The sequence below is a fragment of the Lytechinus pictus genome, chromosome 15 (assembly GCF_037042905.1).
Source record: "Lytechinus pictus isolate F3 Inbred chromosome 15, Lp3.0, whole genome shotgun sequence".
NCBI lineage: Eukaryota > Metazoa > Echinodermata > Echinoidea > Temnopleuroida > Toxopneustidae > Lytechinus > Lytechinus pictus.
In genome coordinates this window covers 13,733,830-13,760,715 of record NC_087259.1, presented here as the reverse complement: position 1 = coordinate 13,760,715, position 26,886 = coordinate 13,733,830, and the positions used below count along the sequence as shown (strand labels likewise).

At 35.3% G+C, this 26,886-nt stretch overlaps 1 protein-coding gene across 2 annotated transcripts; it reads left to right on the top strand.

Moving 5' to 3' along the window:
* Positions 1-1,194: 1,194 nt before the first annotated feature.
* Positions 1,195-26,886, top strand: LOC129277308 (serine/threonine kinase-like domain-containing protein STKLD1). 2 transcript variants are annotated; one of them, XR_010295964.1, is made up of 20 exons: positions 1,195-3,063; positions 5,271-5,375; positions 5,943-6,013; positions 7,026-7,138; positions 7,981-8,093; positions 9,793-9,873; positions 10,923-10,996; positions 11,389-11,480; positions 12,011-12,049; positions 13,043-13,114; positions 13,857-13,973; positions 15,845-15,918; positions 16,711-16,777; positions 17,476-17,604; positions 18,035-18,163; positions 18,960-19,033; positions 20,038-20,224; positions 20,967-21,049; positions 22,814-23,279; positions 23,671-25,929. XR_010295964.1 is itself a non-coding variant. In XM_064110743.1 (19 exons), exons 1-19 carry the CDS (start codon positions 2,992-2,994, stop codon positions 22,907-22,909), a joined length of 1,788 nt encoding a protein of 595 aa, XP_063966813.1. In that variant the 5' UTR covers positions 1,195-2,991; the 3' UTR covers positions 22,910-26,886. The 2 variants fall into 2 exon arrangements, 1 of the variants encoding a protein (XP_063966813.1); XM_064110743.1 differs by having other exon boundaries at positions 22,814-26,886.

The window sequence follows — 26,886 nt, the reverse complement described above, 5'->3', positions numbered from 1 at the left end:
GACTTTTTAGGAAACAAGTCATTGGGGTGGGGGGTGGGCAAAGCGTTGATGTCTCTGAGAAGTGACTTTTAGATCATTTTTAAAATTCTGTTAAAAATGCAAATTTCACTAGAAAATAGAAAATTGACTAGTTTGTACCGTACAGGAACTTACATTGCACCTTGGTGTTTTTAGTAACTCTACATGAATGCAGCTCCCCCTGCCCATTCACTCAATATTTTTATGTTTAGTGATCATTTACATTGATGGCAAATTTAGTGAAGAAATTATTTTTATGAGGCTAGATCTGAACATTGTCTTTTCCCAATATTTTGTCTTTTCTCAGAGATATGACAGAAACGGTATTCTGATGGATGTCGTAACTTATGTCATAAAAATTGTCATAAATTTTCTCTCTTCTCTTTAGCATGCACTAAAAGTATGCGGTTCATGAATGCACGTAAGCTGATAGACAAGCAAATAGAGTGGAAAAATTTATGACAGGGTCTACATGTACATGTAACTGTTATAAATTTTGTCATATCATTTAGTACCATAATATCCAGATGCCATGGTGACTAATGTCAAGCACGTTATTTAGATTAGAATTTTGTATTAATTTCACTCATCATCCATGACTATTTTCAAAAAATATTTTTTCATGATACACGTAGTTAGGCCCTACATATTAATTCCTCCTTTTTTTCTCTGTTTTTTTTTTTCAATCTCTCTTCTAAAAATCTTTCTCAGCCCCCTGTCTCTCTTTGTAATTAAGCGCATTAATATACGCGCAGTTGCGCGATGCCAACTACTCTATTGAGGATACGCCCACGTACCCCCAGGCCTTCCTATTGGTTAGAAGGGCTTTCACTCGGAACTAACAGTGATTTTTATTGGTAAAAGACATTCAGATTCCCGATTTGTGACAATCATTGCGGTGTCACATCTCGGAGAGAAATGACAAAATTTACGACAAAAGTTATGACAGCATTCCAGAATACCATCCCAGGATTCTTTTGCCTTAAACTTAACATGTTATTTTCATTATCAATGACAAGTGCCACAGTGGCAACTTGCTCAACAGCTTTAGGGCAATTCCACAGGTTGGTGGACATGAGCTTAAAAATTCAAATTCAATATTTTCTTGAATTTTTTAATACTTTAAGTCCTTCATACATGATAGTTTCAGGAACAAAAAATAAAAAGTTTATTTTCATATCTATACTTTGGAAAAAAATGGTCAAAAGTTGTGTCTTCCATTCTGTACCAAAATACAAGAAAAATAGTGAAAAATGAAATGTGCCTTATTACCATTTTGTTATTGCAACAACATACCACTTTATATATTTCTGAAGTTTAGAAGAGTCAAATTACCTAAAATACACAACAGCTTTTCAAGTAAATTTGTAGTACTCATTCAAAAATGAATATTGCAACCTGGTCAGGTGATGTAACGTGAGTAACCGAAAAAACTGACTTTGTTTTCTGAGAGAAAAATTCTTCACAGTTAATTGGTGGGATTTTAAGTTCTCTTCCTTCAAACAATCTTTGACACAGTGATGACTATCAAAATCATTAAAAAGTACAATTTTTTATAAAAATGATGAAGAAAAACTGTAACGTGAGAAACTTTGTAACATGAGTAACCATCATGTAATGTGAGTAACCAGTAAAAATTATGCATTTAGGTAACATTTTCTGTGGGATGTCAAGTTTTAAGTCTCATGGTGAGTTGTGAAGTTATTTTTGATTAATTAAAAGCAAAATGAGGGTACACCTCTTTGATGTGACTCTTTGTTCATCAAAATTTCAGTGGTCATACATGTACAATCACACAAAAAATTGAATATTAGTAGAAGTATTCACAATGCGAGAGTGCATTAGTAAGACTTGGTTTCGATTAACCAAACTTTAAAGAGTGTTCGAACAACACATTGAATGTCCTTACCTGTAACCCTATCTAGGCTGGGGTATTTTGGGAGTTAATATGGCCCGGGGTGGGGGGGGGGCCTCCCAGGCCCCCCTTGAGATCTCGGCCATTGGCTGCACGATCACGCCAAAAATTTGCACGCAGGTTGTCTTGGACATAATCTACAATACTATACAGTAATTTACTTCATGCAAATTGGTATTAAGCAATTATGCTAATTTATGCATAATTAGTAAGCAAAATCATACTTTTCCCTCTTACTTCCTAATAAAGCTCCAATTGTTCCAATTTTTTTGTATAAAATCTCTTTTTGATGTTCCTAGCAATGAATTTTACACACATTGAATTTTTAATGACATTTGTGTCGTTAACTATACATGGACAAAATGTAACGTGAGTAACCGTAACGTGAGTAACCATGTGTTCTTTATTTTTTTAATTATGTACAAAGTTTGTCTCCCTAATATACTTCTTTGAAATGGATATAATCAACTTTCATAAAAGCCTTGTATGAGGAGACTTTTCACTTATGTCGACTTTTCATTTTATGCATGTCCAAATCATGTAACGTGAGTAACCGACACATTCCAAAGATTTGCCAGGAGCATAATTAAATTTCCCAAGTTTTGTTTTTATACAAAGGATAGTCAGACTGTGTACTTTGTTGTGATAAGGAGATGTTTAGTTCCTATCAATAATAATGGAGTTACAGCTCCAAGTATGAGTCAAGGTGTCTCCAAATGTAACGTGAGTAACCGTGGAATAGCCCTTTATATGAAATCCAATTATTTAGTGGAATTTTGTAGACAGGAAAATAATTATTTTATCCAAAGTGTCTGGGAGAGCATTTCAACCATGTTCGTCATCTGACAGGTGTTCAGACCCGACAACTATCCTTGATTTTGATTGGCTGAGAAGCACAGGCATCTGACTGGTACTAAGGGTAACCGTCAAATCAAAAATCAAACAAGTCCTTTTACAAAACACCAAGTGAAAAGTGAACAGAATGGTCCAAACTTGATTTTTATTGATTCATTTTTTTGTTATTGCTTATTTGTTTGTTTGTTTTTATCGTATAGGCTATGGCTCTTCAAGAGCTCAAGCATGCATACATCTGTGGCTACAAGGATTTCTTCGTCTCGTGGGACAAAGAGGTAAATATAATAAACTATTTCACGTTTTCCCATGCAATATCATACAGATATTGCCTCCCTGGGTTGAATATATACTATAATATTTCATTTCCCTGACAGAGTTAAGTTTTTTGCCAGAAGCGCAAAGTGCCGAGGAAAAATGTTCTCCAGAGGGGAAAGTAATGATTTGGAAGGAGTTGATATGTTATAAACAGATAGACCAGGCAATTTCTGTTATATTATATAGGTATCACAGGCCTAATTCATTCCCCATAGACTCGTGTGTTAAATTGGCACTTTAAAAAATTCATAAAAAATAAGGATGAAATTCGGGGGTCGAATGTTTACTACCAATGGATAGGATATATATCTGGCAATCCATATCTGACCAGAAAAGGGTCCCTCGACCGGCTCATTTTAAAAATAAATTGGCGTGTTTGAAGACACCGTCGGGGGGAGCAGATTCATCACCTCAAACAGCAAAATAGCCCTAATCCTTCCGCCAGTCAAAATATAGTCCAAAATTGGTGATATTTCTTCCCAATTTGGGAAAAGGAAGTTCAGTAATTACCAAAAATAGAATCAGTGTTAGATGGACAATCATATGCATACAATTTGTCAATCAGCCATATCAAAATAAAAAAAATAGCAATGGGTTGGCTCGAATGAATATCTCTTGCTTTCCCAATGTTAATAGGCCCGTGTAGCCTATAGTCTTTGTACAGTAGGGTTATGGTATAAAGTCTGAACAGTGAAAGTACGATTACGGTAACTATACTGAGAATCATATACTGTCCACTGGTCCTTTCATCAATCGATCAATACCTATGAAGTATTCTGACCTAAGTGTATTCCCTTATCAATAAAGCCACCACCTCCTAATAATAATGAAAGGATGTGAAATACAGAGACGAACCATTATTTTTGTTCCCTCTTTTTGGAATTTCATTATGTGCAGTCTATTGTGATTAGGTGATAAAGCTTGGAATACACAAAGCTGAAAAGAAAAAGATGAGAATAAGGATATAGTAATAGCGTGAAGGTTTCAAGAGGAGGTGATTACATAACAAAAATTGATTTCCTTTGAATGACTCTGCATTGTTTCAAACAAAAGATGGTATGGGGGTTTTTGTGAATCATGCTTGACCAGTATTGTTACCAAATGTTGTTTATGCATCGATGTAATCTACTATATCAGGAATATGATCTGTGAGAAATTAGAAAGGGGAAAACCCCACCCTTTCCTCAAGTGGGATAAACTGAAGAAGTTAGTTTATAAATGCCAAAGCAGGACTCAAATCTTAGACACCGTTCTCATTACGCTTTCTAAACCTAGTTTACTGGAAACCGGTTCAGGAAACCAGTTTGGAAGATCGCTTTGCTAGCGTTCCCATTTGATCACACGAAAGTGGTTTTCAAAATCACTTCACGTAAAGCGATCTTGCTGCTATGGAAACGCTCTCAGTGGGGTGACACGTTTGGCGCGAAGTCGAAACCTCAGCATAGGCTTTCTACACCTATCGATCGCTTTCGAAGAACGGTTGTGTCCTCACTTAAGCTGAAACCAGTTAAATGAGGCAAAGTTATCTTGAAAACTACATCGTGAGATGGTTTTCTGAACCGGTTTGGAAGATTGCTGCCAAGATCGCTTCGATTGATCTCACTACACGTTAAACTAGTTTCCACTAAACTAGTTTTTAGGAAGGTAGTGAGAACAGTGTAGTGAGAATGTTTGCCTGTGTGGAGAAGATTTTCCTCATAAGCATGTCAAAAGCAGTACAGAGTACATTGTATATACAGTGTTAGTACATGTACATATAATAGAATAACAATAAGCACAAGAACAGAAGGCAAGATTTGATACTCAGAAATTGTCAAGAACCAAAGATAACTACATCATCCTCTTCCCTAGCAACCCGTAGACCCCAATCCATACAATTGTTATAAATCAGAATAGACTAATAGTTATTCTGACTGTAATCTCCCAAGAAACTTGATATATTCTTTCTTTTCATGTTCCGCTATAATTGTGTGAATATAGACAAGAAAAGGGTGGTGTATTGTAGCATAAAGATATTTTATTTGTATCATTTTTCGTTTATTTGTATTCAATTCATCCATTGTAAAAAAAAAAAAGGAATAATACAGTAAGAGCAATGTCATATGATTTTACTTTTACTTTCATTCTACAAATGTATCACTGATTTAATCCCTCTTTTTCTCTGTAGGAAGCTGCTATCATAGTTTGTATAGTCATGGATTACTACAAGATGGGTGATCTGGACAGATTATTGAAGAAGAAACGTAAAAAGAACGAAGCCATCGAAGAACTGGTCAGTACTGATTACTCTTATCTAGGTCAAGCGTAACAAATCTAATATTGGAAAAAATATGAGCACCTGTAATTCCCTTCTATGCTCATTACGGTTCGATTTATTTCATACTTTTTGCTTTTAAATTGTATTTTTCCTGAAATTTTCAGCCGGGATGGGAAGTTGGTCTTCTTGACCCTTAATAAATCTTAAACCATTGATTAAATTCTGTACTGGCATCAATTTGACTGTAAGTCCTGGTTATATATGAATGATAAGAATAGTGAGCATGTTTTCTTTACCCAGGGTAGCCACTTCTGTTATAAAGCTGCCTTACCAGCTAGCAGGCCTTGCATAAACATAATACCCTTCTCGGATCTAACTCCCGAGGGCTGGGCTAGAATGAAAAGGTTCCATTTTAAAAAGCCTTTAAGTATAATTCAGCCGGGGATCGAATCCACAATCTCCCATCCATGAGGCGGGTACTCCATCACTGAGCCGCCATGCCCGGTTTGAATTTATTCATAATGATTTGTCACAAGGAGAAAAGTAAAAAAAAAGAAAAAATCTTGTTTCTTTTTTTTTCAGATCCTAAAGAAATGGTGTGGACAGATGATCGAAGCTCTTGAATTTGTGCATAAAAGAAAAGTCATTCACAGGTAATTAAAGTAGAAATAAGACACCGATGGCATTCGGAAGAATGACGGACCCGCACAAGCTTCCTTCAGAACAGTTCTAATATGCCCAAGGCTAGGGTGTTTGAATTGTTTTCAGGGTACCCTGTGTGGGTTATAATTCTAATTCCCAATAACATACTGTGCATTATTTATTTTATGACATGCTAATGTTGGATCCCTGTTGGTTGATGAATCACCCTCATCTTCAGTCATAATACTTTTCTTATGACCACTCATTACCTGTCAAAAATAAAATAGTGCATTAGGAAAATTTAGTGCCTGGTCACATGTCCGCTCTCAACCAATCATATGATGAAGATCCATTTTATTGTCTTCAATTTCTTTACTTTTTCTGAAGTTATTGAAAAATATTAATCACAGTTTATCTTCAAATATTCTGAACATCAAACAGATTATAATGATTTAAGGGATGTGTTTCCTGCAGAACAGTCCCCTCATAATTTAAATGTATTTGCATAACTCAATTTAATCATAGAAAAAAATATTCATTTTGAATTATTGGCCACAGATAATGCATTTTTTTCAGACTCCCCCCCCCCAAAAAAAAAAGAAAAAAAAAGTTACCACGTTGTGTATTTAGAGGAATATCTCAATGAATAAATCTTTGGTTTAATATTTTGCATAATCTTTGAAGTTAAGTAAACTATTCATTTATTGATCTGATCTGATTGATTCATTTATTGATTGTGGTGGCGCCGTGGTCTAGTTGTTACGACTCTTGTCTTTCAATCAGAAACACATGAGTTTGAATCCCAGCCATGATGTGTTTTCCTTCAGCAAGAGATTTACCAACATTGTGCTGCACTCAACCCAGGTGAGGTGAATGGGTACCCAGCATGGTTAATTCCTTGCATGCACTGAGCGCTGAAAGGCAGCTCAAGCTTCAGCTGGGGTAATAATAATAATAACAGAATAGATAATTTCTAGATAGATGGCGCTATATAAATGCCTATTATTCTATTAACATCTGCAGAGATTTGAAACCAAGTAACATCTTCCTCACCGATGACCTCACACTTTCCCTTGGTGACTTTGGTGTTGCAACCATCATGGATGACGCTAGAACCAAGGCTAGGACTACTGTCGGTGAGTGATACTCCTATTAAAGAAAAAAACACCAGGCCTCGTATTACAAAAAGTTACAATTGATCCAATCAATCTCAATTGTATGGAAATCCATCTTTACCATATTTTTTCTACAGGAAATTATCACAATGTCCTTTGAAAACAAAGATAAGCACATTGAATTTTCAGGAAATATATAACAATGGACATCATTCTAGAAAATATGTTGAACAAGCCTGCTTTTAGATGATGACGTTGCTGGCTTTCCATAGTTGTGGTCGATTTGATCAATCATACATTAACTGTAAGACGGGGCCCAGTTGTTACGATCTGAGAATGAATTCAAACAGAATCCAATAGAATCATCACCAAAGTCTATATATATATGTATGAATAAAAAAAAGGTGGCTAAAAATTCTGGTATAGGAAGTGCCATGGCTGAGAAATGGACAATACCTGTATGGTATTCCACCCAAATGTTGGGTCTTTTTTACAAAGAAATAATAATATGCTGCCCCACATGTGCGCATCCGTGTGGGTGATCTCCAGTGCGGTTACACTTAAGCTTAGATTTCATGACTTCACAGAGTTGGGTTTATATAAGTAAACTAGATCCAGATTTACTAAAATGTGATGGCAACTGGACCCTGATTTTGCAGACTTTCCCATTAAATCAGTTTTTACTGCAACTTCATCATTTTTACCTTTCAAAAGTAATAATAGGAGGCGTTAGATTTCTCATCAATAATGTGGAATTTTCTGATTTGGTGAAATAAGCAGTAATGTGCTAATTTTTACCGATACCTTGTATTATCAAATTTATAACTTTATGATATGACCTTTGACCTTTTGACCTTTATCAGGTTCAATGAACTGGATGGCTCCTGAGGTTCTAGAGAAGCCATACGATGAGAGAAGTGATGTCTGGTCTTTAGGCTGTATTATTCTTGAGATGGCTACATGTGGATTCTTAGATGTAAGACGTTAGTTTGTATTTTACCCTAAAGACCACTGCTTACCTTACGATCGGTCTGCGACCCGATTTTGGAATAAATCATAGTAGAATTTGATGCTAATATTGAGACATGGCATATCATACTGTGTAATGTTCATTGTACGAATACCTATGATCAAATCTGTGACAATGCTGTCATCCTATAAGAGCAAATTCAATATCTAGTCGTAATGACATCATAGCAATCGTCAATCGGCTACAATTTGAAACTAATTTGGCCTTTACTCCAAAATAAAGGGCAATTGCAATCATCCAAAATTCAATATAATTCAAATAAACATTTATTTTCTTTCATTTCATTAAATATTTCGTAAACATTAATTCATACAAAAATCAATTTGTTATGAAGAATATAAATATGTACATGTTGGATTTAAAGTAGAAGGCTTATGCCCTAAAAGCTGAGGCTTGTGGTGGGATACGCCTATAGACAAAAATACAATACAATATTAAATACAATTGTTACATTAGTATTCTTTCACTTAATTTGAACCTCAAATAAAAAAAATACTTTCCATTCCCATTTTCAAGAATTGAGCAAAACGCAGGTTGTTCCAAAATCCGATCATGGATCAGTCCTGAGGTGTGCGGTAGCCGTAAAAGATTTGGAATATTTGGACTCATCTTCAGGGGAAAAGATTTCATGTGGGCTTGGGATGACACTGCCTCCGAAATGCTCACAAGAGCCCTGAAAAAAAAAAAAAAACTCCGGAAAATCCTTAAAGGTCAAGTTCACCCCAGATAAATAAATAGAGAAAAATCAAACATGAATAACACTGAAAACTTCATCATAATCGGATGTAACATAAGAAAGTTGTGACATTTTAATGTTTCGCTTATTTTTCACAAAACAGTTATATGCTCTACTCAGTGATATACAAATGAGAGAGTCGATGATGTCACTCACTCACTATTTCTTTTGTTTTTTATTGTTTGAATTATACAATATTTCAATTTCTAGGAATTTGAAAATAGGACCCCTTGCTTGAACCACAAAATTTTAAAATAATGGAATTCCACGTGTTCAGGGAGGAATGAAATTTTGTTTCACATGACAATGACGAAAAAATTGAAATATTTCATATTTCATATAATAAAATACAAAAGAGATAGTGGGTGATGTCATCAGTCTCATTTGCATACCGACCAGGATGTGGATATAACGGTTTTGTGAAATTAAGCGAAACTTTAAAATGTTATAACTTATTTAACATACGATTTTGATGAAATTTTCAGTGTTATGCTTGTTTGATTTTTCTCTTTCTATTCAAATCAGCTTTTAGTTGGGGTGGGCTTGTCCTTAAAACTTATTCGTCATTGTCGAGATAGGCAGTTGGTTGTGAAAAGTGGCGCCCGAAAATTGAAAGTTAATTGCCTGCATGGTCATCTCACAGCCAGGAGGAAAATTGGCACATCACCTATTACATACAGTAATCTAGAGAATTGTAAAGTCAATTACACCAGAACAAAATTCATTAAGAATTAATTTGCTCTAATTTGTGCATGAAATCATAATTAATGCTAGAAAGCCCTACTATAACTCATTGTAAAAAAGACTTTAAATAGGCTTTCTTGGATGTATTTTTTAAAAAGAATATGAACTTATGTCTTGCCTTGAAATCCATGCATTAATGAGATTGTTTGACCTTCTTGACCCTAGACGCAGTCAGTGGGTCAAGTTTTGATGGACATCAAGCAAGATCCAGCGAGATTAGAAGAGGTTCTAGAAACAGTGAGTAAGGTAAGACATGTATTTGACTCATTTTCTTGTTTCTTGTTTTTTTTTTTTTTGGGGGGGGGAGGGTTGATATTTTCCTTTAAGGCCTGGTCCCACTGGCCGACGGACACAAAACATGCTCATAACGAATACAGCGGACACGCCAAATTTAGGGGGGGGGGCTACATCCGTTTTCATCCGCTCCAGACAATGGACAAAATGGGCGAACAATGAAATCACAGTGGACAGATGCTCGATGGATATGGAGTGTATGAAGCACGTATGCAAAGAGTACACAACGGATAGTCGGATACATAACGTTTTCCAACGGATGGCAAGATTCTTTTCCGTTTTACATCCTCTCTGCATCTGTAAGTGCAGTGGGACCAAACATTTACATTCATATGCAGTGGTTGACAATTATGAGTGCGTAGACGTACATGTAAATTCCAATTATATTACCAATCTCAAAATAACTTTGAACTAGAATCCAATAAAATTACATTAAATTGTTTGTATACATTAACAAAAGATATGTGCCAAATGATCATGGTACAAAATGTGTAATTGCTGAGAATTGAGCAAAATAAGCAAGGTATTCCAGCCAGGTGTCAGGTCTGTTTCCAAGGAATAAAAATACACTGCCCCATATGTACCTGTCTGTGTTGGTGATCTTCAGTGTAATTGTTTCTCAGCTTGGAATTCATGACTTGGGTTATGTAAGTGTACAAGATCTAGATGAACATTGCTCTGGTGACGGTTAAACTTCATCAAAAGAGTTTCACATGAAATCATTGTTTGTTTAACTACATTAACTTAGCTTTTAATTAAATTTTGTCTAGTAAGTGATATAAGAATACAAGGACTAAGCAGTTTTCTGACAGTAATAATTTATATATGAATTATTTAAAAAAGACAAGTTATTTTCAAACAAATATATGCTATTAATATTGACTTGCATGTGATTTTGTTAAAAACAATTTAACCTTAGTGATTTTCTATTATTTCCCCACATTTGTGTGTGTACTGTATAAGGATATCTTAATGATAATTGGTATTCTGTCTATTTTCAGACTTACTCTGCAGATCTTAGTCAAGTTATTCGCACGATGCTCAGGAGAAACTTTCAACAAAGGCCGTCAGCATTGTAAGCTTCTTCTAAATTTGCATCCTTCGTTTATATAATTTATTAATCTATATCTATCGTTTCTGTATCATTTAAACACTCCCATAGATGTTACGAGAGTGTTCCTGCTCTGTATTCAGTAATTTTTGTTTAATTTTCCTATCAGTATAAGACTTACAGCCAGCTCAAGTATGTCATTAAATTTCTGTATCTTATTGTTCGAATTCTCTTATCTCAATTATTTTGGCGATATAAAGCCTTAAATATTATTGTGTTATGTAATAATTGTTTTATTTATGAGTGAGTATTATATATTTGTGATTAATGCAACTTGTTTTCTTGCAACACTCCCTTGAATGATTACTCTTTGTGAAACCCCTCTTAGACTCGTTCCATTCTTATTTGGCCCACAGAGAATTGGTAGAGTTACCTTACATCAAGGAATGCCTAGCATTGAGCAACTCAGCTCTGACCGGCAAAAAGAAGGAGAAACAGAAGGCCGCAAGTAAGACAAAACAAGACATGTATCATTGCTGTGACTTTGTTGTGATCGGAATTTGATTTGTATGTAATGCCAGGGGAGCATTTCATGAAAGGACTTGTCGGCTGTTTTATCTGACAAGTCATGTTTTATCCAACAGTTACCATAGTAATGGTAATTTTTCGCTTATCAGAAACAGAGAGAGTTGTCAGATCTGACAACTTGTCAGACAAAAACTGTTGATGAAACGCTCTCCAAGAGTGATAACGATCATATTGTGATTGAATCCAATCATATAAAATGTCCATCCAAGTGTTTGTATGTGTAAATAAGAAATTATATGCCAAATGACTATTGTAAGACATGTGTAACTGTTCACAAAATTAGCAAAATAATCATTGCATTGCTGTCAGGGAACAGAGCAATGATGGTGTACAGCCCCATATGTGCATATCTGTGTTGGGTATGTTGACAATGAATGTGAAGCCGTACTTGTTTTATTTATATTTCTTTATATTGAATACAACATTTTGATATTTTCTTACATTTAACAGAGGATTGTCCTACAGATAAGGGTATTCCTGGCGTTATGGGTAAGTCAGTTTCATTATTGATATAATGTTTATCTGACAAGGCATTAATCTACAATTGCCACTCTCTACCCTGGTTTAAACCTGGTTTATTTTCATTTGGTCCAATGCCAATTCGTCCAGTTGCCAACTCGTCTACTATCATTTGGTCTACCATCATTTCATCCAATATCAGCATGGTCTGTCCACTCACCATTTTGTTTAATAACCAGTTGGTCCAATAGCCATTTAGTCCATTTACCATTTGGTCTAATTGAACTAAGTGTTAATTGGGCAAAATGAATGAAAATAAAACGATTATTAGACCAACTGGTTATGAGACGAAATGGTCGTTTGACGAAATGTTGATGGATGGCATCAGACTAAATGAAGGTAGACCATGTGGACAAATTGGCAATTTACCGTGTAAAATGGGTACCTGTTACGGTGTAAATATTAGGTTTGAATTCAGCAGCACTGTAATGGAGCAACTGGTATGGAATATTCACCCAGGCCCTGTTGCATATAACTTTCCATTTTGGTAACTTTGCCTTCAACGGTAATTGCCATGGTTACAATGCTCAGCAGCCAATCAAAAGTAAGGATTTTATGAAGTAATCATTGGATGGTAACATAAGCATAAATAGTTAATTTTATGCAACAGAACATTGGATTCATGACTTGCTTTAAAATGCTTTGGGTTCCATTGGGAAAAGCGGGAAATGTTAAAATCAATATAAGAAATCTTTTATTTGAAAAATTGCACTTGATAGTTTATATTTAACGTTGCTAGAAATTAGTTTTAAATTTTTGAATTTTAAAAATTAGATTGTCTTGGAATTGTCTATTGAAAGTGCTCATAATCATAGTGATGAGTTGTGTGGTTATTTTCATAAAATCCAATTAGTTTATATTATCATTTGTCAGCATTTTTCATGTTGTTTATATAATCTGTTTTCAAGGTTTAGAAGCAGTGAGATTAAAGACCAAACTCTATCTTCAAATTTTTCTTTTCAGCATTCATTACAGAGAATAAAGATAATGAGATCTCCATTACAAGAGCATTCAAATATCTCAACACACTTCAAAGTAAGTAAAACTTGAAATAATTAAAAGAAAATTAAAACCCATGTAATTGTGTATAGTATGACCAGATTCAAAACTAAGGACTACTGACTGACTGACTGACTAAAAAAGGGGGATGGGGCTGGTTTGGATCAGGGAGGAAAAATTGCACGGAGCTCAGGAGACAATTTTGCCCCCCATTGTTCTAAAGAGCCCTGGAAAAAAAACCACAGCCCCAAAAAAGCTCTAGTTAGTGAATGTAAATGCTTGTGCGATGTTGCATACCTTAATTATTAATTTTCTTTTTGTAAAGAGGCTGGCCTATGTTAATGCTTGTCCGATGTTGCATAAAATATATAATTAATTTTCTTCTTTAAAAAGGCTGGCTAATGTTAATACTTTTCGGATGTTGCATACTAATATAATTAATTTTCTTTTTTTAAAAGACTGGCTTATTTATGTTAATGCTTGTCCAATGTTGCATAATTATAGAATTATTATTTTTGTAAAGAGGCTGGCTTATGTTAATGCTTGTCCGATGTTGCATACTTAAATAATTTCTTTTTTTTTAAAGGCTGGCTTATGTTAATGCTTGTCCGATGTTGCATACTTATAAAATTTATTTTCTTCTTTTAAAAATGTTGGATAATGTTAATGCTTGTCCAAGGATGCTTGCTTTTATTTTTATTTTTCTTTGTTACAAAGGCTGGCCATTAGTATGGAATAGCCTTACAATTATCTCTTGATATGTTTTTTTTGTCTGTAGCTCCTCAGATTGATGAGGCGGGTAAGAAGCTGATCATCACCTGTATGAAGAGTAATGTATCAGAAGTAGCTTTACAGATTGAAGCCTGCAGACTTCTACTGACTCTCACAGCAGCTGGTAAGACTCAATGGCAAATTTAAAGTTTTGGTGTAACTATGGAGAGCCAATTGGAGCACAAATGCTTAACAGTACACATTTAATATATCAACTCATATGACACCCAAATTGTTCATAATTGTCTGGGAATGTTAACTGAAGTATTTTTCTTCATTATGAAAGCAAAAGAAACAAAATAGTAAACGTAAGAAATCTACGATATAATCAGAATTTTTTAACTTTTGGCTCCCCATAATTTTAGCACAGAGTTAGACCATATAAGTTAAACCTGACTTCAGAATACGGGCCACTGTGAAGACACATTAACCCATCGTCTTCTGGAACTGCATAGTCCCTGGATGATGTCTAGGGGGTAATACAGAATTCGATAGTCAATGGGATAACTGTAGAACCTTGCTTCCATGAAAGTGGACCCTTCGCTAGAACAGGGATAGTTTAACTTTGTATAGGTTTGCAAAAAATCTGAGCTGTAGGGCCGTACGTGCTGTCAGTGCATGCCATAATGATTTCCTTCATTGGCATCATTACATGTTTCACAATAAGAAATAAAAAAAAGTGATTTTATATTATTCCATACAGACACTTATGGCTGTAATTAAGCAGCCGATTAGATTCAAAATCTCGGGTAATTCCTGACCTAAAGGTTGGCAATTATTACAGTATTAGTTGTGAGATTAAAAAAAAGACTAGATTTTTTGATGAAGTTAAGACAATCCCTTTAAGGCAGTCGGTTTAAACAGATTTTAAGTAGATTTTCAATTTTTCACAAACTATAGTGTGAGGACTAGACAGATAAAAAGTTATGTACAGAGCATCCTTCCATTCAGAGGTTGTATAATGAAAGCAAATGCTTGTGTGCCTGTATAAATATGCATCTTGACCGTAGGCGAGCTAGAAGATATTTGATGAAGGGACTTTTCACACGTTAATCTTGAATCATCGTAATGATGATTGCTATTGTAAACGTGATTGTGATTAGCATTTGTGATTCTGATCATGTTCTAGTTTGGTTTCACACGTGCTAGATATTCGTCATTAGCTTTATTTTTCTCTGGAATCATCCAAATTATGATTTTTTTACCGTGTGAAAGGGCGGATAGTGCTTTTTCATTGTGGTTACAAATAGCTACACACACTGCTCCACATGTTTTAATGTATTATTATCAGCAGTGTACAATGCCACACTTGAAATAAATTTGTTTAGAGTCGAGGGGGTGTTTTCATAAAGAGTTAAGTGTGACGTAGAGACACTCTAGAAATTTCCGTTGCATGTGTTAGATAGCGCATCACTGCATTGATCTGGGCCCTGTCTTACAAAGAGTTGCGATTGATCCGATCAATCACAACTATGGACGGCCAGCAACGTCAACATCTATTATGCATGTTTGTTTAAAATATTTTCTAACTGATGTATATTCATGCATTCATTGTTTTCTGGAAAATTCACTGTGCTTCTCTTTGTTTACTTAGGACATTGTGCATATTTCCTGTAGAAAAAAATGTGACACTGATGGATTTCCATAGTTACGATTGATTGGATCAATCATAACTCTTTGTAAGATAGGGCCCAGGGGCCCGTTGCAGAAAGAGTTGCGTTTAAACGCAAGTCAAAAAATTGATCGCAAGTCCCAAATGCACGCTGTTGATTGGTTGAAAATCAAGTTGCGCATGATTTTTAGAGTTGCGATTGATTGCAACTCTTTCTGCAACGGGCCCCAGATCATGCACATGGGACACGCACTACCACGTATCTATCAATCAGATTATGTGTTAAATAAAAACGTGCACATTGGCGATTAAGCATGACTCTAATCACACTTAAATCTCTGTAAAACACCCTCACACATCTTTCCTGTGTTTTTTCTCTACAGCTGATGCTGAATCTGACGCCGATGACTATTTGTTTTCTGAGGAAGTCATCCGGGCTGTTACTCTACCAATGAAGGTAGGTAGGGCCTTGTCATACTTGATCCAGTTTAGAGGCATGTTGCAGAATGTGTTGCGTTTAAACGAAGATCAACAAAATCAATTGCAAGTCTGTGGTTGAAAGTCAGGTTGTGTTTGATTTTTTGTAGTTGTGTTTAATTGTAAATCCTTTTGCATTGGGCTCAAGTTCTCTGTGTCAGAGACCATGTCAAGTCACTTGCAAATCACAATAATCCTCAAAACTTTGAAGCCAGATATTTGTATTTCATGTTCCACTTATATGACTCTCCAAATTCCTTTTAATATATCTGTCATCCAGGGAACCTTTCATTAACAAGTTGTCAGGGCCCCATCTTACAAAGAGACACGATTGATCCAATCAATCGTAACTCTATGGAAATCCATTAATGTCACAATTTTTTCTACAGGATATTTGCAAAATGTCCTTTCTAAACAAAGGCGAACACACCAAATTGTCAAGAAATCAATGAATTTATTAATATACATTCGTATCTAAATTTAAAAAACAAACAAACATGCATTTTAGATGTTTTCCTGGCTGGCTTTCCATAATTGCGATTGATTGGATCAATCGCAACTCTTGTAAGATGGGCCCTTATCTTACAACTTTCCTCGATTCCGATTGGCAACAAAGCACTGTTACTATGGTTACTGTCCGATAAAACATCCGACACATCGTTTCATGAATTGCTCCCCAGAACTCGTCTTTACCTTTGATGAGTACATTTGATTATCGAGTATCAAATGATAAATTCTTAAATTCGGTTTTATGTTTTGATTATTGCAACAGGCCCATCCATCATCCAGAGATTTCCAGAATATAGCTTGTTCTCTTCTCAAGACTATAGCATTAAGTGGTGAGTAAATGATAACATGCACACACACACATATACACAAAATAAATAAAGGAGCTATAGTAACAGTACTTCTCAGACAATAAAAAACAAGGTTTTCACCAAAATTGTCATATGTGACTGTGAGTGACTTTTATTCCTAAAATTTATTCATAAAATTACACTCGGAATTTTAAATCATGAGCTTTTAGAGAATCTTGGAGGAGTGCTTGTTTTATTTATTTTTCATTCAAGTCAACCTAGAGAGCAGGGTTTTATTCTTAATATATTGACCCATATTCTGTCCTCAGTCTTAAGCTGTGGTTTAACTATTGATAGTCAGTTGTGACACTTATCTGTAATAGAGTTTTATCAGCTTATTTGGCACTCAAATAATTCAAACAAATGCAAACAAAATCTTCACATTTTTGGCTTCTCGTAATTTTAGAACTAAAATAATTTTCTTCGCTAATCATGCATAGAGAAAGAACTCAATAAATATAAAAAGCGTTAAATTTAAACGAAAATCTTTATATTGTTTGGCTTCCGATATTTATGGAACTAAAGTAATTTTCTTTTAATACTTGTTGATAACTATAAGAGGCATACAATGTGAAAAAATATCCTACAATTTTATGGCTTCTTATCATTTTAAACTTGACTTGGGGAATTATATTTGATTTACTGTGTATTCTTTCCTTTCCTCATTACCTGATTCTCAGAGCAAGCAGCAGGGTTAATAGGTAAGCTAGGAGGTATCCAAGATATTCTATCAGCTCTACGAACGCATCCTGCTGATGCCCAGGTCTGTGCCAACTGCTGCAGTGCCCTCTCGTATCTCACAATCAATGGTACGTATCTTTTATGTCTGTCTGTCTGTCTGTCTGTCTGTCTGTCTGTCTATCTATCTGTCTGTCTGTCCATCCATCCATCTAAAAATATACTTTACATTGAAATATAAATGTTTTAACATTTCCACTTTAATTAATCATGTGCTAATGATTTTTTAACTGTCCAAGATGTTCAAAGAATCATACATAATTTCCACTGAACGTCTTCCCAAATACTGATTCTGAGCTTATGATGTTTGAAGGTGATCTAAATGTATTAAACATATTTTTTCAATTGTAATCTGGGGCCTGGTACAGAAATTGTTGTAATCAAACACAGCAAATAAAATACTGCAAATAATTTGATGTTCAACCAGTAAGATGTATTGGGAACTTGTGTTTCAGTTATCCAATAAGTCACCCAAACATATGCCGTCTTTTATTTTAACAGATAAGAATCTTGACATCATGAGAGAGGAAAAAGGTGTGGTTGATTTAATGAATGCCATGGAATCACATGATTCTGACTCTTCAGTCATGGATTTCACGTGCTCGGCTTTATGGGGACTCTCCCTAGAAGGTAAGCCCCCCCCCCCTCTTCTGCAGGTCCAGACCTTTGGTTTTTGCGTCAGTATAGGAAATACAGGGCAACGGGAGAGTTGTCCCTCATGGCTGCCAAAATCGCCCCTTAAATTTGCAAAATTGTATGTTTTGGGGCGAACATCTTTTCTAAAGTTCCCCCAAGATCTCCACAAACAGTATTCAAGAAAATTTAAAAGAACAATATTATACATACAGCTCAACAGTGATAAATGTTTTTACAGCAAAATAAGCAATAAGTATAGCTGCTGAAATGAAGAAAAAAATATTCCGGTAGCCCCCAAAATTTAGCAATTGCCCCTAAAAAAATATTAATTATTTCCTACCATCCCTGCTAGTGCATATTCCAGCCCGCCCACCACACTGGCTGGTATATATGTAGTGGTGTTTATGAGGATATAATATATGGTAAATGTAGTGAAGAATATCCAATATGTCATCTGAACCTTTCCAGGCAACAAAGAGGGGAGAACAAAACAAGAAAATGCAAAGATATTTGTTATATGTATGGATCGATCCCACAGATATGAAAGGTTTTTTCAAGGTTATGGCTTGAGAATTCTTCCTCTAGCTTAATAAACCTGTATCAAATATAGTATTCATTTTTCAACAATATTTTTGCCTCTTTTGAATAAAAGATATTTTGGATTAATCTTAGATATTTTTTCATGTCACATTTCATTTGTTATTGTATATTCATATAATGCCATTTATTTGTAATCTCTGCACTATCAAAAAAAGAAAACAATTGGTTTTTCTGATTACTCCTGAACCAGATGAGAATGTCGAAATGATGGCAGCAAGAGGCCTGGCAAAAGTATTACTCAAAGCAATCACTGATCATAAACAGGTATGTGGTCTCATTTCATATAAATCTGTCCTCTTTTTTTTTTCTTCAAAGGCAGCGTGTAACTTAGTCTTGGTTTCGAAATAAAAATCACAGATTTAATCATAATCGCAATTCAGACATCAATCGGCAGAGCATAATGATAAATGAAAGTAGTTGCAATGAACACTGATTTCATGGAAAAGGTCTGTTAAACCAAGGTTTAATTATCACTATATCATTCTGGTACAATAACTGAACTTTGTGAAATCATTAAATCTAAACTAAAAAATCATCACGCTGAAGATCAGCGACACAGATAAGCATATGTGGGACAGTGTATTATTATTGCTTGAAAAAAGATCAGACATCGTCCTCAACTTTCATGCTTGTTTTGCTTATTTCTCAGCAATTACATATTTTTTTCCAGAATCCCTTGGCACATATGTTTTATTTATACATACAGAAAAATGGGTGGTCATTTATTGGATTCTATGCAAACTCATTCTGAAATCGTCAACAAAAACTGGCACTTATCTTTAATTTGCCAAGTGGTCAGTTCTTTATCACGATCTCTACAATTTTGTGATATGGCTACCACCATACCAATCATAATTCTGGCAGGCATAGTCTAGGTGAATTGCATGCTGCTATACCAGGCAGCCCATGCCTGCCGCCAGATGGGTGCTCTACAAGGCATGACATGAAAAACATTAGATATCTGTTGCCTTTTATAGAAATGTAATGGCTTCCATTTTGTCTTGTAAGATCAAGTACTATTCATTATACTTTTGATTATCAAAGTAAAATATAATTTTTCTGATTATTATGATATTGTGTAAACCTGCAGCTCTGTTTTTAATTGCATAGTCTATGTGGCATATTATCAAGAAAAGGTAAGACTATGAGCAACATTACGCAGTAATAAGTGAGTTCAACCAGTTGAGTTTTATTTTAGCCTTTGTTCTTGTAAAGCTCTGTGTCTGAGCAGACAGCGAAATTCACTGTTGTATCTTGATCTTATGCAGCATGCTGACGTGGTGAAGAATGCCTGCATGGCGTTGTCCAGCCTGGTAGCAGAGTCCGAGGAGAGTGCGTACCTGGCCAACAATTCCGATGGTATCGAGATCGTAGCCGGTGCCTACCAAGTCCATAAGGAGAACCCAGACGTGGTGGAATATGTTTGCTCTTTCTTTATGGATCTAGCTGAAACTGGTGAGTATGCTGGCATTAGTGTTATTGAATGTAGTGTTTGTGTTGGAAATACAATTCAGATTGCCTTCCCTAGCTCCAACACCAGGATCCTGTGTCATAAAGACTTTTTACAATAACAAATGTACAATTTCTGTAATAAATTCACTATTAGCCAATCAGATTGAAGCATTTCAGTAGCTTTTAACTGTTATTGTAAATTTGTTATTATAACAAGTTTTACGAAACGGGCCCCTGATGTAAACTCACAACAATGATCTGAAACACATTGGTAGCTCAACACCAAGTGAGGTTTGTCCTAGGACCAACTTCCGTTTTCAGTTTGATGCTTGGCACGTGTAAAAGTAGGCCCAACACCGAACGGTCAAATGCCGCATAGATTATTTCATGTAATCCTTTGACCATGCTGACCTCCTTCCCCCTTCCATGGTATGTTGCGAATCCTCCATACATTACCTACACAAATTTCACAAAGGATCTCTGGTTGATTGGTTTTATGCATTATTGATTTTTAAAAAGACATTACTTTTTGGAAAACAGTCTTATTTATGACTGATAATGATACTGGTGTAAGGGATTAGGGATGACACTTTTCAGATTTAGTCTGAATTCAGACTTTTTCGACATTTTGGGGGCCTAGAATGCATTTTTTTTCTTGTAGGAAAGGGGTCAATTGGATTATTTTCATACTTGTGTACCAAGGCTAAGATGGCGTCACTGAGGATTTTGATTTTCTTTTTCACAGATGATATTCTAGAGGATATGAAGAGCATGTCAAAGGTCAAGGACATCATCAAAGAGGTCAAGGTTAAATATGCTTCAAATGAGGTAAGTTGGAAATATGTTTAGTAATTTGATGGAAGCTTGAATTAGTCTATCATGTTTAGCACATATGTTTATCTTCAAGGGAGTGTTTCATGATGCATCTTATTAGTGATTTCCAATGGCTAAATTGCTCTGAGCCAATCAGATGCAAGGATCTCAGTAGCATACAGTGCGTCCCACAAAAACGAAACCGAGATTTATCAATGATTTATCATAACTTAATCACGAATACAATAGACAAATGACCTACCAATGTAAAGCTTAGAATCTCCTCTTTCATCTGAAATTACTTTCATCTGATTATTTCTCATTCACACATGAGTGAGCAAAAACAATTTGGAGAGGGGATACTAAAAAGTCACTTGGCGGGCTGTATCTGTGTTTCAAAAAGAAAACCACATGCCTAAAAAGTTCAATATCTGCTCTTTAATTTGATACCTCAATTACAGAAAACGGTCAAGAAATAACAAAGTTCTGGTTATTTGAAATAAGGCTTGAATTTCAACAATTTCATAAAATGAAGAGGTTTTACAGGCTAGCGTCCAGACTCACTCGACACTCCGTTTTGTTGACGATCAGCCATGCATTAAGCCTTTTGTTAACCGTGCGATAGCTTCTGATGGAAACCGTTGAAAACACGTTTATTTAATGAAATTATGGAAATACAAGCATTGTTTCAAGGGAACAGAACTTTTTTACTTCTTGACCATTTTCTGTGATTAAGGTATCAAATGAAAGAGCAGATATTGAACTTTTTAGGCATGTGGTTTTCTTTTTAAATTCAGATACCCCCCGCCAAATGAGTTTTTGGTATTCTTTCTTCAAATTGTTTTTGCTCACTCATGCATGAATGAGGATTAATATAAGTAATTTCAGATGAAAGAGGAGATTCTAAGCTTTACATTGGTAGGTCATTTTGTCTATCGTATTTATGATTAAGTTATGATAAATCATCGCTAAATCTCGGTTTCGTTTTTTGTGGGACGCACTGTATAACAGTTGTCAGTGAAAATCACCACCTATTTGTGTATGAAATGCTCCCCATATTGATAGGTAAAGAACAAGATATATGAAACTTTTCAAATGAATATGATTGAGATTTTACCCCTACTGAGTATGGTAAATTTACCATCTAATGGTCTCGACCATGGTAACACTGCTCAGGAGTCAATCAAAAGGTAGGATTCCATGCTAGTTACCTTCAGATGACAGAGTTACCATAATAGTAACTTCTATAATAGACCTTGTCGTTTATAGGGAATAAATAATGATAATAATAATATTTTACCCAGGGTAGCCACTTCAGTTCTGAAAACTGTTCTCACAGCGGGCCCTGTTCAACATGATAATGTTATTATTACCCGGCGTTAGCGTGGCTACCTTGATTGAGCGCTCGAGCATTCAAGGAATTTCTTCCTACCGGGTACCTATACACCTCACCTGGGTCGAGTGCAGCACAATGTGGGTAAATTTCTTGCTGAAGGAAAACACACCATGGCTTGGATTCGAACCCACGTCCCTGTGATTGAAAGACGAGAGTCGTAACCACTAGACCACGACGCCCCTACTAAATATTTTTCATCCTTCCATTTTGGGCTTGCTCTCTGTGTGAATGTTGATTATGCCATTGTTTTTTTTTTAAATAATGCAGATGAAATGTGTTTTAAAATGAAATTTGTCTTTGAATCGAAATGTAAAATCCGAAGTACTTGCCTTTTTATCTAATTTTCTTTCGTCTCTCCCTTTGTCTCCTTTAACTTTGCCTAGGATATCATGGGGAATGTAGAGACAGTAGAGTCGATGATATCAGGTGGTAAACCGCCAACGAACAGACCTAGCTCAGCCAGACCTAAGGGCAAGTAGACCCTGACATATCGCCAACAGACAAGCCATAAGAAGCTGCCATTTTATGATATCTACATGCACAACAGAACAAACTTAATTCTTTCAATAATTATCAATGATTTTATATAAATACTGCCTAATTCTAAGTCTTTCCAATGAAATTTCAATTTCAGTGTTATGCAAAAACAAGATTATCAGCCTTAAATAAACAAGATCAAATTATGAATGATTGAAATCATTGTACAGTCTGTAACTGCATTTGAAATGAATTGCTGCATGAAACTTGTTTATATGATCAAAGAGTTGCTCACACTGCTACTTGCATTGAAAACTCATTTGTGCCTTTAAATTCAAGATCAAATCAATTCATCACAGACACTTTTGAAACATAAATGACCAGGGGGTGTTTCACAAAGATATAAGTATGACTTAGAGTTGCACTTGATCTGGGGGGTGTTTCACAAAGATATAAGTATGACCTAAGTCGCACTTAAATGCTGACGCGTACATGATATCCAACGTGCGATCTTATTGATAGATACACAGGAGTGCGCGTCATCATGACACGATCTGACCAATGCGGTCAAGCCTTTCATACTGTACGCAACTCGGAATTTAAGTGCGACTCTAGGTTGTACTTAATTCTTTGTGAAACACCCCCCAGATCGTGTCATGAGGACACGCACTACTGCGTATCTATCGATAAGATCGCGCGTTGCATATCATGTACGCGTCGGCATTTAAGTGTGACTTAAGTCATACTTAAATCTTTGTGAAACACCCCCAGGTTGAAAAGAAGGATACCCAGATCCAATTTATTTATTTCAATTGTTTTAGTATTAGGTCGCTGACCAAATGAATGATATCCAGAGCTATTACATGCTTTGGGAATCTGATATCACTGCTTTTGTTTACAATATCAAATCATTCATGTATCGGCTTTGTATAAATCATACCTCATCTGCTCCAAAAATTATTAAGGCTTGGATGCAATTGAATTGCAAAATTTTAGATACTAGTATATAAAGGAAGGATACACTATTTACATAACAAGTGAAATGACCATGCCGGTCTCACCTGCTATATCCAATTCAATATAGGAGCTCGGGTTTTTCAGGTAGTTTGAAGGATATTGTACTTTCACCATCACATAATTGGGTGGATGACCTTGCGACGAGGTCCACAGGCATACTGTACCAGATGATTGAAGAGCTTTATTGCATTTCTCCTTCCCAAACTACTTCCACACGAATGTGGAAGGTAACCTCTTTGATCACATGTAGGAATTGTTTCGTAAGATGCGAACCCACCCTTGCCATTCTTTCAAGATGGGAGTGAGTTAGGTTAAAAAGTTATCCTTTTCTATTTCTCCTTAGTTAGGGTTCGTGTATTAAAAGTCTTTCTGCGGCCAAAGGGCAGACACTCTTGGATACGCAATATACTGGTATAAAATAATAATAAATAATGTAGGATTTATATAGCGCACATATCCATCTTGTAAGGTGCTGCAGGCACTCCTATATTACCCCGGGTAAGCTAGTCTACCGATTCCGGTGCTCAGAGCTTTTTGAGGAATTTCTTTCTGCTGGTACCCATTTACCTCATCTGGGTTGAGTGCAGCACGATGTGGGTATATCTCTTGCTGAAGGAAAACATGTCATAGCTTGGAATCAAATCCACGTCCCTCAGATTGAAAGATGAGAGTCTTAACCAGTAGACCACGACACCCCCACCTTATTGTGCTTAAGGGTACTTGATGACGGACAACCTAAAGTTTTTAAAAAAAATTTCAAAATGCAAAACTTGCAATATTTACAACACAAGATTTCACTATGATGTCACATACTCAAATGGAAATAGTTCATGCGATGAATTAGAGGATTTGAGTTATGAATATAGAAATTTTATCAACTAATGCTGCTCAGAATTATTTTAGTATAGAGATAATTTTCCATTGAACTTATTTCTTGATTGATGGTGGGTGTGTATTAATGCATGTCCGTGAGATATTTTACTTTTTAATCAGTCCTATGATTTTTGTAAAATATTTATTTTTCTTATTTCTGTATCTGTCTGTGTATCAATTTGTGATTGAAATACTGATATAACTATGTTCAACAAATGTACCCGTCCTGCTGTTAATTTAAAACTCAGTACTTGCAAGTATTCTTCGAACATTCCAGATGTAAGCGGTAGCCATATTGCAACTTGTGCAAAGAGGGCTTTGTGATGTTTCCCTGTGTGGCCCATGTTATGCAGGGACCTGTTTCACTGAACCAAAACTTACTGTTATAAACTATTGAAATACTGTCATTTAATTGATCAAGAACAAATATGTCATAGATTTCTAGTGATTGTTGTAAGAAACACAGCCTTGATGCGTTTCTCTCTGTCCTATGTTGTATTTGTAATTGATAACAATTTTTTGTGAAAGAGGGCCCTGATGACCAGAATAAGATCTTCTCAAGTTAATTGAACAACTCTAAAGAAATTCACACAACCAGAGATGTAGACAAGGTGTCACCAACACAAAATATTGCAATCATTGACAATATGTACTGTGCACGTAGATTCTTTTGAAAACAGAAGTGTGCTATACAAACTGGAGAATACACCAGTGCTATCTTTAAGTGAAACCCTATTCTAGCAATGAATTATTGATTTCCATCAGGACAAAATATTTTGTAGGAGACTTTATAAGTTTGGTTAATTTGGGAAATTTGCACAATAAATGACTACTGAGGTATTTTCTGAGCTATATTTTAACAGATAAGCTATCATTAATTGGGTAATTTTGGCAATCTTCACATATTTTTTATGAAACATCGGTCTTGTTGAGTTGTGTTGCACAAGCATGAAGGCTTTCACAGTGGCTGCTTAATCGATACGATATGTCCGTATTATGTGCTTATTGATATGGTTGTGCTATCATAAATATGACTAATGTATTTTAGATAATGCATGCATTAATTGATGTTAACTGACTAGCTTTTTCGTTCCGATACAGTCTACGACAAATTAAAATCATTGGAAATGTGGAAATGATTTGTGAGCTATCAATTTTTCCATAATATGTAGGGATAAAATAATGCTTTAAAATGATTCACTGTAATTGGATTTCTGTTCAAATGCCCTTATAACAACAGCTGAAACTGTTGGGCCGACAATTTGGTTGTAGTCCCATGTATGCATATCTGTGTACGTTGCACGTGACCTTGGGATTGGTGTACATTTAGATAAAGATAGTGATAGACTGAAGCAATAATACATCTGTATTAAAGGCACATAGAGATATCACTGTTTTGTGAAAAAGTAATGTCGTATTAAGGATTTACATTTTGCTTTTGTGTGCACATTTACATTGACCATCATGGCAACATGTTGGCCCGTAAGGTATCTTTCCTCCACTATCCTCATTACATTCATAAAATTCACATAAAGCTATTGCAAATACTCAATTCAATTGTTTTTATTTCCCACTTTTAATTTTTCATATTGGCTCTCATATTCACACATTTCTACTTATTTTTTAATGAAAATTTTCACTGGAATTCCTAAGGAAAAAAGGGATGTCATGTACACATACGCACCACCTGATGACCAATAGAATACAATATAGGATAACTGTTCTTTGGACGAGATGCTGGCGATTTGAATGAAATACTCATTCTCAAAATATTTCCAATTATAGTAGCTTAACGCACCATAGAGTTGATTTCCTTTTCACATTCCTATGTTACAAATAAATTCACCTTGAATTGGTATGATTTTGTTTTAGTAGTATTATTGTATTCCAAAGACAATGTCAATAAACAAGATGATAATTGAAAGCCTTGATAATATTTGACGATACTGTAAAGATATATTTTGTGAATTATGAAAGTTACTTTATTTTTGTTTAATTGGAAAAGTGAAATGATTTGGTTGGATAAGTTGATTTGCTAATGTTAACAGATTTTTTTTTCCAATATCCTTTCTTACAAATTGTTACATTT